This window comes from Protomyctophum bolini (assembly GCF_963924005.1).
Source record: "Protomyctophum bolini genome assembly, chromosome: 15".
NCBI lineage: Eukaryota > Metazoa > Chordata > Actinopteri > Myctophiformes > Myctophidae > Protomyctophum > Protomyctophum bolini.
The window spans coordinates 317,821-330,016 of NC_137876.1; the positions used below are offsets into that span (position 1 = coordinate 317,821).

A 12,196-nucleotide genomic window follows, 5' to 3' on the forward strand; every position below is an offset into this window, starting at 1 on the left:
ACCTTCTACAGGGGCACCATAGAGTCGATCCTGACCTACAGCTTCACCTCCTGGTTCGGCAGCCTCAAGGCACAGGAACAACATCCAAGAGTGTCGAGAACAACAGGCTTCCACGCCAACTGCTCTATGGTCAGTTACACCACATGGCCAGCGACCCGCAGGAGGACAAAGGCGGAGATATATTAAGGACCAGCTCAAAATATCACTGAAGAGCTGTGGGATACATACAGCCCCCCCAGGCCAGCTGTAAAGCTCTGTCTCAGAACGCAACCTCATGGAGGCAGCTCTGCCATCCTGGACTTCAGCGGTTTGAAGAAGAGAGGAAGGAGTACGGAAAGGGAAAAGAAACGACAGGGGAGGAAGATGATCACTGCAGCCATGAGGCCACAACTAACACTGACTTCATATTATATGCCCTCACTGCAGTAAACAATGTAACTCCATACGGATTGGACTTCACAGTCACCTCCAAAACTCACTATAGTAGAAGAAGTAGAAGTCATCATCGGATACGATGGACTACCATAAGCAGCAAGTAAGTGTGTGTGTGTGTGTGTGTGTGTGTGTGTGTGTGTGTGTGTGTGTGTGTGTGTGTGTGTGTGTGTGTGTGATCATGTAAAACATACATTATATATATATATATATATAGTTTATGTAGAACATACATACATGTCTGCTATTTATTTTAAATCAATTTTACTTTTATTTATTTACTTTTATTTTAGTGGGTTTGACAGTTTAGTTTAGTGAATTATTTAGTCAAGGGTCTTCAGTTAAATTTGCTTTATATAACCTTAAATATAGACTGTTTTTTGATTTATTGAAATATTTATATTTATAATATAACAGTTTGCAGAATTACAGTAGTTCAAGCACAACTCAATACAGAGACTGTTTACTGTGAGTGGACGACCCAATTAAGCATTACACTTGTTTACAACAGGGTCCACATTGTTCAATTCATCAAAACATTTAGAGACGTACAGATAGACACTTCTATATAGTTGAAGAACGGAACAGGAATTCATCATAAAGGAAGCAAAAAAGGAAAATAAATGTATAGTGAAATTTATAAAGGGGGGGGCGTGTGTTTTTGTCATTATAATGATGGGGTCATCAGGGTGATGTTAATTAACAATGGTTTCCTTATAGAGACATTAAAGTTACGTCCATAACTGTAACGTTTTCACGTTTTGTTTATTAATAGTTTTATTCACACACACTAGATGGACACAACTAACTTAACCGTTTCAAAGGCAACACTCCCCTCTGCTGGACTCAAGTAGTAACTGCCAGCTGTTACCCAACAACGGTTTATAAAACATAATATTGTTCATTGAGTATCTGCACCTTAAGCTGAGCATTTGTATTTTTGAGAGACACTAGCCCCTCCTAAATACAGGTTTAATCTTTGTTTTTAGTTCAATGTTTGTTTTACAAACGCCATTGTTTTTTTGTCACCGTTTGATCACCTAATCAACATGAGTTAGACTTTAATATTTTAGCGTTAGATTAATATAAAACACACCTGTATGTATTAAGTTTGAGTCGTTGTATAGAGGGTATGCGTGTGACATCATCATCAAACCAGGAAGTTTTACTGAGTGGCAAAAAACTACTTTCTGGCCTTGACAGCCCATAGGCTACATTATACAAACAGAAAAGTCATATATTAAACGACATTAAACAATGTTAAACTCACTTTGCCTATCACTTTGCCACTCGACTTTTCATTCACTTTATGCATGCACATATACCCCCTATTGTCAGGTAAAAAATACCATAATGTGCCCTTATTGGCTACTGATGATATCCAGAGATGGGCAGTATTTGAAATACATGTATTTGAAATACGTATTTGAAATACTTTTTTGTATTTTGTAATTTGTATTTCGCTGGGATGGAAGAAATGAGATGTATTTTGTATCTAAATACTTTGAGATTGAGTATTTTCTGTATTTCAAATACATAAAATACTTTTTTTGCTTTAATGTAATTTTATTCTCAAATGGACACATGTTAAACATTTACACTGCCTCAGGTTTAAACTGTAGGGGAAAAACACACGCACCCACCCATACACACAACACAACACAATGTGTGATGTCACTTCTATTCCGCCTTCTGATCAATCAATCAGATTGATTGATTGATTGAAATATTTATTACAGTACATTTCAAGCACAAACTCAATACAAAGACTGTTAACTATAGACGACCCAATTAATCATTACACTTGTTTACAACAGGGTCCACCATATGCAATTCATCAAAACATTTAGAGACGTACAAATAGACACTTCTATTAGTTAAAGAACAGAACAGGAATTCATCATAAAGGGAAAATAAACATATACAGTGAGGGGGGGGCAGTTTCGAATTGCAGCTGTCCGTAGGTGCCCTTTGAGAGCGGTTTTGAAGGAAAGTAAAGTAAAGTGGTTAGTTAAGGTTCTGTAAAACAGTTGGTTAGTAAAGTGGTTAGTTAAGGTTCTGTAAAACAGTTGGTTAGTAAAGTGGTTAGTTAAGGTTCTGTAAAACAGTTGGTTAGTAAAGTGGTTAGTTAAGGTTCTGTAAAACAGTTGGTTAGTTAAGGTTCTGTAAAACAGTTGGTTAGTTGAGGTTCTTTAATAATATACTTTAATAATATACTTAATAATATAGTTTAATAATATAGTTTAATAATATACTTTAATAATATAGTTTAATAATATAGTTTAATAATATACTTTAATACTATACTTTAATAATATACTTTAATAATATACTTTAATAATATACTTTAATAATATACTTAATAATATACTTTAATAATATACTTTAATAATATACTTTAATAATATACTTTAATAATATAGTTTAATAATATACTTAATAATATACTTTAATAATATACTTTAATAATATAGTTTAATAATATACTTAATAATATAGTTTAATAATATACTTTAATAATATACTTTAATAATATAGTTTAATAATATAGTTTAATAATATACTTAATAATATAGTTTAATAATATACTTTAATAATATACTTAATAATATACTTAATAATATAGTTTAATAATATAGTTTAATAATATAGTTTAATAATATACTTAATAATATACTTAATAATATAGTTTAATAATATACTTAATAATATAGTTTAATAATATAGTTTAATAATATACTTTAATAATATACTTTAATAATATAGTTTAATAATATACTTTAATAATATAGTTTAATAATATAGTTTAATAATATACTTTAATAATATAGTTTAATAATATACTTTAATAATATAGTTTAATAATATAGTTTAATAATATACTTAATAATATAGTTTAATAATATAGTTTAATAATATAGTTTAATAATATAGTTTAATAATATAGTTTAATAATATAGTTTAATAACATACTTTAATAATATAGTTTAATAATATAGTTTAATAATATAGTTTAATAATATACTTAATAATATACTTAATAATATACTTTAATAATATAGTTTAATAATATACTTTAATAATATACTTAATAATATACTTAATAATATACTTAATAATATAGTTTAATAATATACTTTAATAATATACTTTAATAATATACTTTAATAATATACTTAATAATATACTTAATAATATACTTTAATAATATACTTTAATAATATACTTTAATAATATACTTAATAATATAGTTTAATAATATAGTTTAATAATATACTTAATAATATACTTAATAATATAGTTTAATAATATAGTTTAATAATATAGTTTAATGTAAAACAGTTGGTTAGTAAAGTGGTTAGTTAAGGTTCTGTAAAACAGTTGGTTAGTTAAGGTTCTGTAAAACAGTTGGTTATAGTTAAGGTTCTGTAAAACAGTTGGTTAGTTAAGGTTCTGTAAAACAGTTGGTTAGTTAAGGTTCTGTAAAACAGTTGGTTAGTTAAGGTTCTGTAAAACAGTTGGTTATAGTTAAGGTTCTGTAAAACAGTTGGTTATAGTTAAGGTTCTGTAAAATAGTTAGTCAGTAAACCAAACAGTGGTCAACGTTGAAGTGACACCAGAGCCGTTCCGACAAGATAAATATTGTCTTTTCTCGCGGTGAACTCTGGGTGAACTCTCCGGTGACCTGTCGGTGTCTTTTCTCTCGTGAACTTTGGCAGAGGTTTCACGACCTTACTGTACGAAACGAGGTCATCCTTACTGTAACGGACTCTTTGAAGTTCTATCCTTTTACAGAGGTTGATTGAAAACTTTATTAAACCAGATTAGTAACAGTTATTGATTTAAAACTTTATTAAACATAAACTTATTAAACTGTATTAAATGTACAGTGATTGTTAGATGATTGGTTGAATACTGTATTGATCTTCACAGTGATTGTTAGATGATTGGTTGAATACTGTAGCTGTACAGGTTCAGATGTCTGATATTGGTTTTATTTATCATACGACTTTCAACTCCTCCATTTGTCACCAAGACACTGTGAAAAGTAGAATAAAGAAACAATGACATTTTGTTCAGTTTTGAGTCCATACACATTGTAAACAGTAGTTAGAGAGTCCACACATGTGCATTCAAATGACCATCTACATTACAGCAACATTAGGCACTTCACAACAAACACATTACACTCAAAAGAACACAGTAAAGAATATGTACCGTGTGGCGCCTTTGAACCGCATGTGCAGATTACTTAATATTTGTCTCTCTCTGACGTTCCCAAAAATACAACTTCTCTCCAGGAACTCAGTTCAACCTCTGACCCTTTACTGACAGGTGACGTCGGGCGCGTTCGGAAATGGCACACTGAGCGCACTGTGCAATGCAAACGAATAGGCCAGTGCGCTCCCGGTGTGCATTTCCGAACGCACCCGTCATGTGAGTGACGTGACTCTTCTCTAGGCCCAATCCCAATCCACTCCCTTGCTGACTCAATGAGCCCTCACTGACTTGGCTGCGCGTTCGTGTGACGTCTGCGAGGGCTTGAGGGACGTCCCGTTTGAAATGGGTAAGTCAGTGAAGGCTCAGCCCCGCCCCTTTATGTGCCCTTTGCCAAAGTCAGCATCGATGCTGACTTTAGCAAATAAATGACCCACAGTTCATAGCGTTACCAGTGGAATGAGGGGGATATCCTCCGAACGTCAATCATTTACATATGCAAATTAGTTGTGTATCGCGGTTAGAATGTCAACAAACATAATAGTGCTTTCTCACTGTTCTCAAAGGGAGACGGAATGGAAGGATAGGCTATATATTTAATAACAATAATAATAATAATAATAATAATACTAATATGGGAAACATGATGAGAAATGACTAATGAGCAAAGTAAAAGAATATGGAAATGAAATGTATAATGATTATTATTATATATGAATATTACAACCCCCATCACACAGGAAAGTGTATTTATGAAACTAATAATAAGCACGATCAGCTGAAATACTAAAATAGACGTGATAGACATGTATAAATAGGCCAAGCATGTAGGTATACAGGCACTGGCTGTGAATAAGGACAGTTTTTATATGCAAAGTGTCATGAATGGCGGACTCATCTCTTCAAAGTGCTGTCCCATTTCTTTCACAGCAATGTGGAGCCCTTGCAGCCTCTCACCCTCAAGCACTTACAGCTGACGTCACTAAAGTCAATGAGGGTCCAATCAGGGCTCAGGGCTTGAGGGACGAATAGAGGGTATGTACATGCTTAAAGTGAGTGGCACATCGAGTGGCAAAGCAACTGAGTTTAACATTGTTTAATGTTGTTTAATGCCATCAGACAGGACTTCTCTGTGTGGATGTCTGGGCTGTCGAGGCCAGAAAGTAGTTTTTTGCCACTCAGTAGGCGTTCCTATAACTTCCTGGTTTGATGATGATGTCACGCGCATACCCTCTATTGGGATTTGGCCTAGTCATGTGACTCCCTTTGCATAGGGTGCACTTTTACCTTGTGGTCTAACTCTTAACTATTTATTGCCATTTTTTAATTCTATTTATTCATAATGAAATCAATCTTTTTATCCAAGTTATGATCATAAATGTTGCACAACCAAAACCATATTTAATATAATTTAAGTTTATACCTGAAACCACTGTGATCGTTTCTGGGACAGTTACTTAACATCTCTCGCCTGTACAGTAGATCTGACAGACTACTTCAGACTGCCCTTCTGGATCACTTTCAGACTACACACACACACACACACACACACAGCACATTGTGTGGGCTTGTAGATCTGTTATTATTGGCTCCACGGCCTAGCTGCTCTCACACTGTGTTGAGCAACCGTTTGAACTTTGACCCCCCCCCCCCATTAGTACAGCCTAATGCAGTCAGTTATCAAACTAAAGGAGGGACTAGAGAGAGAGAGAGAGAGAGACAGACAGACAGACAGAGATAGAGAGAGAGAGAGAGAGACAGAGAGAGAGAGAGAGAGAGACAGAGAGACAGAGAGAGAGAGAGAGATAACAGATCTAGAGCCAGCCGGTATCTTCCATAGACCAGTATAACATCGTAGGAGGACCTCGTAAAGGTTTCCGTACCTTCAGGACATCGGAGGAGCAACACATCCTCTCAACATAACGTATCGTATATTAACGTATCGTAGAAGGAACGCGTACCGTCAGAACATCGGAGGAGGAACTCGTCACGCGCTCCGACATGAAGAGAGACGCCTCGCTGTGTCTCTTGCTGCTGACGGCCGGAGGCTTGGTCTGGGCTCGTAAGTTATAACCCTACGTAACCCTATAACCCATAACATACTGACTAACCCTAACCCTAACCCAAAACTTACTAACTAACCCTAACCCTAACCCATAATTTACTAATTTAATCCTCTTTAGTTCTCTTAAACGTAACCCTAACCCTAACCCATAACTTACTAACTTAATCATATTTAGTTCTCTTATACTAAATCCTAACCCATAATTTACTGACTTAATCATCTTTAGGTCTGTGCTTGTAAGTTCTGTTATACTTAACCCTAACCCATAACTTACTAACTAACCCTAACCCATAACTTACTAACTAACCCTAACCCATAACTTACTAACTTAATCCTCTTTAGTTCTTACATATTAAACCCATTTAGGCCTGACGTCGACATTTACAAAAAATAATCTTCTAAATCCTGACACTTTTCTGAAATACCTCATGTTTCTTTATCAGTGGTGCTCAATATTTCACGTCAAGTACTCCCAAAATTATATGTAATTGGCCGCCGACCCCCATCTGAAAAATATGTTGTTCTAGGAACCCCCCCCCCCCCCCCCCAGAAGCAAAGATTCCCTCTGAGAGAATATATATTCAAATATGTTTTCACAAATTTTCAAAAATAGCAGACCTACAAGCTCGTAGCGCGGCACTCGTAGCCGCGCTACGAGCTTGTAGATCTGCTATTTAAAGTACAACACAATGCTATAAACACCAAAAGGGATTCCCGCCCAGAATGGGTTAACTTACCGAATATAAGACCACTGATTATAAGACGGCCTCCGTTTTTCAACTCATCTGTGGAATGTTGTTGGATCCCACTGAGGAGCAACTTGGACACTCAGGCATGAATTAAGGAAGCATGAGTTCAAGTCCGTTGCTCTCCCCTTGTCCCCCATATATGGGGTCTAGGTTGGTCTCCCCTTGTCCCCCATATATGGGGACTAGGTTGGTCTCCCCTTGTCCCCCATATATGGGGACTAGGTTGGTCTCCCCTTGTCCCCCATATATGGGGTCTAGGTTGGTCTCCCCTTGTCCCCCATATATGGGGACTAGGTTGGTCTCCCCTTGTCCCCCATATATGGGGTCTAGGTTGGTCTCCCCTTGTCCCCCATATATGGGGACTAGGTTGGTCTCCCCTTGTCCCCCATATATGGGGACTAGGTTGGTCTCCCCTTGTCCCCCATATATGGGGACTAGGTTGGTCTCCCCTTGTCCCCCATATATGGGGACTAGGTTGCTCTCCCCTTGTCCCCCATATATGGGGACTAGGTTGGTCTCCCCTTGTCCCCCATATATGGGGACTAGGTTGGTCTCCCCTTGTCCCCCATATATGGGGACTAGGTTGGTCTCCCCTTGTCTCCCATATATGGGGACTAGGTTGGTCTCCCCTTGTCCCCCATATATGGGGACTAGGTTGGTGGAGGGTGTGTAGAGCCCAGGATCACATTAGATGATTGACACAGGGGTGATACATTTTTTTTAACATACATGTGATTAAAAGCTGCTCTTCTCTTGTTTCATTTCAGAACAAGGTGCTGAGAATGAAGAGCCTGTGTCCTCATGCAGACGTAAGTTAACTAACTTCACTAACTAATTTAGTTAATTACATTCATTAACTAATTAAGTTAACTACATTCACTAACTAATTAAGTTAACTACATTCACTAACTAACTCAGTTAATTAAATGAATTAACTAATTAAGACAGTGATGCTTCATTCACACGTACCAAACACCAATCAAGCAAATGTTTGGTAGTTTTTTTTTTGGGGCCACCACAATGCTTCTCCAATGGGAGTCACATGGTTTGATCAAACATTTGTGTTTAAGCATGAGTTAAGTCCGTTGCTCTCCCCAGGTTGGCGGAGGGTGTGTAGAGCCCAGGATCGACAGGGGTGAAAAATGGGTTACAAAATCGTGGGATAAAAATATATGTTTAAAAAAGAAAACATTTGTGTTTGATTGCTGGTGGTGTTCTGCCTCTCCCCCCTCAATCAAACTCAAATGTTTAATCAAACCAATTCAATTCAATTCAATTCAAACTTTATTCAAGGCACACACAGGGGGGTCCATAGGGCAGAACACATGAAACATAAAAACACAAAAGTAAACAAACTATAAATAAAATAAACAAAGCATGAACAAACAAACAGGGGGGGGGGCTTATCTCTGTACATACAGGCTAGAACACCAGTGGCTCCACAGCTTAGTCTAACAGTCTGACAGAGCTCTTAGCAGGGTTAGAAAGTGATGCAGTGATGCTGTTCTCAGAGTCTGTTAACCTGCACATACATCTATACATCAGGTTTAATAATAATAATGATGCTGTTCTCAGAGTCTGTTAACCTGCACATACATCTATACATCAGGTTTAATAATAATAATGATGCTGTTCTCAGAGTCTGTTAACCTGCACATCAATCTATACACCAGGTTTCGTAGCACAGCGGGGCTACAGTGGGTACAAACCATGTGACTCCCATTAGAAAAGCATTGTGCTGGCCCTAAAAAAAAAACGACCAAACATTTTCTTGATTGGTGTTTGGTACGAGTGAATGAAGAGCCCGTTTCATCATCATTGATTGGTGTTTGGTACGAGTGAATGAAGAGCCTGTTTCATCATCATCATCATCGCAGTTTATTTCACCATCGTTACATTAATGTTCATGGATTAATTACCTTTCAGGTCGGGAACCCCTGTTGGTGTTTTAAGCATTAGGTGTTATACCTTAGCCATTGAAAAATAGCTCGGAGCTTGTAGGTCTGCTATTGTGGTGCAAATCTTTGAATATATATATTCTTTCAGAGCGAACGTTTTAAACTCATGGGGGGGTCCCTGGAACAGCATATTTACAGATGGGGGTCGGCGGCCAATTTCATATATTTCTGGGGGTCGTTGACATGGAAATGTTTGAGAACGACTGACAGAAACATGAGGTTTTAAATGTTTTAGAACGACTGACAGAAACATGAGGTTTTTCAGAAAACTGTCAGGATTTAGAAGACATTCCATGGTCTAATTTAAACCCTGGTTGATAGCAGGTGTCCCTCAGGGGCCCTGGCCTGTGTCCCTCAGGGGCCCTGGCCTGTGTCCCTCAGGGGCCCTGGCCTGTGTCCCTCAGGGCTCTGGCCCGTGGACCCTTGCTTTTTCCACCTCTACATCAAATCCCTTGAGTAAAGAATAGCCGATCTTCAAGCTCACGCTCTGCGTTCTGAGCTTGTAGATCGGTTGTTTTCATCAAACAGCTGTTAGAGGTTAGACGAAAGGTCCTCGGTTCCAGTTCCACGCCCCAGACCCGGTCTGGGTTCCAGTTCTACGCCCCCAGACCCGGTCTGGGTTCCAGTTCCACGCCCCAGACCCGGTCTGGGTTCCAGTTCCACGCCCCAGACCCGGTCTGGGTTCCAGTTCAACGCCCCAGACCCGGTCTGGGTTCCAGTTCCACGCCCCAGACCCGGTCTGGGTTCCAGTTCCACGCCCCAGACCCGGTCTGGGTTCCAGTTCCACGCCCCAAGACCCGGTCTGGGTTCCAGTTCCACGCCCCAGACCCGGTCTGGGTTCCAGTTCCACGCCCCAAGACCCGGTCTGGGTTCCAGTTCCACGCCCCAGACCCGGTCTGGGTTCCAGTTCCACGCCCCAGACCCGGTCTGGGTTCCAGTTCCACGCCCCAGACCCGGTCTGGGTTCCAGTTCCACGCCCCAGACCCGGTCTGGGTTCCAGTTCAACGCCCCAGACCCGGTCTGGGTTCCAGTTCAACGCCCCAGACCCGGTCTGGGTTCCAGTTCAACGCCCCAGACCCGGTCTGGGTTCCAGTTCAACGCCCCAGACCCGGTCTGGGTTCCAGTTCCACGCCCCAGACCCGGTCTGGGTTCCAGTTCCACGCCCCAAGACCCGGTCTGGGTTCCAGTTCCACGCCCCCAGACCCGGTCTGGGTTCCAGTTCCACGCCCCAGACCCGGTCTGGGTTCCAGTTCCACGCCCCAGACCCGGTCTGGGTTCCAGTTCCACGCCCCAGACCCGGTCTGGGTTCCAGTTCCACGCCCACATGCACACACAGCGGCCATGTTGCCAGCAAAGGTGCTACTTATAGACAGCCCATTCATCCAAACAGAAAAGTCCTATTTAATAATTGTATTAAACAACATCAAACTCACCAACATTGCAGCTGTACGGAAAGCTTGATTATCCTCTAACTATCTGTAAAGTGTTTGTTTCATAAAAATCCACCGTAGAGACATATTATGAGATACTTCCCGGCAAGACATTCCTTGAAGACGATAATTTTTCTGTGTGTCAGAGTTTGGAAGCGCTCATTATCAGTAAAGGAACCTCCTGCTGCCTCCTGCATGATGTGCACATTCTAAACAGGTGGTGCGCCTGGGCTGTTGAGTGATGGCCAACGAGCACTTCCAAACTCTGACACACACAAGGCTGATTCATACAGCTGCAATGTTGTTTAACCCATTCTGACCTGAGATCAGATTCATATGAGGTTTCCACTGGACACACACTGGTCTGATCAACCCATTCTGACCTGAGATCAGATTCATACGAGGTTTCCACTGGACACACACTGGTCTGATGAACCCATTCTGACCTGAGATCAGATTCTAAAAATGTCAGTCGTTCTTCGATTTTTCAAAAATAGCAGACCTACAAGCTCGTAGCGCGCCACTCGGTGGCGCGCTATGAGCTTGTAGATCTGCTATTTTTCAATAGCTAAAGCATGACATGATGCTAACACCAAAAGGGGTTCCCGCCCAGAATGGGTTAATACAATCAGATAGGACTGTTTAGGTTTATTTATTTAGCATGTAGTACAAAAAATAGAAAATAACATATCAAAGAACAAAAATACAATGCAAGGAAGGGAAGAAGCCAGCTGGCTTATTTGGAATCCTTTCCTGTAGGAAGAGGTCATTGGTTTAAACAGATTAAAAGTTCATAAAGAACAGTACATAAGTCTAGTTGTCAAAGGGGGGGGCAGCTGTGCAGTAAAGAAATAAAAACACAGTTCTGTTCTGATTGGACGAATGGGCTGTCAATCAGATCATATAGGACTGTTCTGATTGGATGAATGGGCTGTCAATCAGATCATAGGACTGTTCTGATTGGATGAATTGGCTGTCATTGGGAAGTTGCATCTAGTTAGCACCTTGCTGGCAAGATGGCCGCCGTGTGCAAAAGCCATCGTCCAATGAGAAAGGCAGATAGATGATCCAAATAGTTTTGCTAAACTGGCGTATGGTCTGGAAGGCTGCCCTCACCTCATATAGCTGTCAATGGTATAACACACACACACACACACACACACACACACACACACACACACACGCACACGCACACACACACACGCACACATGCTCACTGCATGTTCTGGACTGGTTGAGACAGAGTGGCTCTGATGTGTTGTTGGTTCAAACATGTACATTGACCTGGGACTGGACACACACACACACACACGCGCACACACACACACACACACACACACACAC

At 39.6% G+C, this 12,196-nt stretch overlaps 1 protein-coding gene across 1 annotated transcript in view; it reads left to right on the top strand.

Moving 5' to 3' along the window:
- Positions 1-12,196, top strand: part of apoba (apolipoprotein Ba) — a gene marked incomplete at both ends in the record, with an annotated part of 68,614 nt that overhangs the window by 1,668 nt on the left and 54,750 nt on the right. Inside the window, 5 exons of the mRNA XM_080783370.1 lie at positions 1-129; positions 4,734-4,767; positions 6,599-6,712; positions 8,232-8,273; positions 10,049-10,690. The exon at positions 1-129 is cut by the window's left edge and continues 110 nt beyond it. Coding sequence (XP_080639496.1) covers positions 1-129; positions 4,734-4,767; positions 6,599-6,712; positions 8,232-8,273; positions 10,049-10,690 — 961 coding nt within the window. The remainder of the gene's footprint in view (positions 130-4,733; positions 4,768-6,598; positions 6,713-8,231; positions 8,274-10,048; positions 10,691-12,196) is intronic.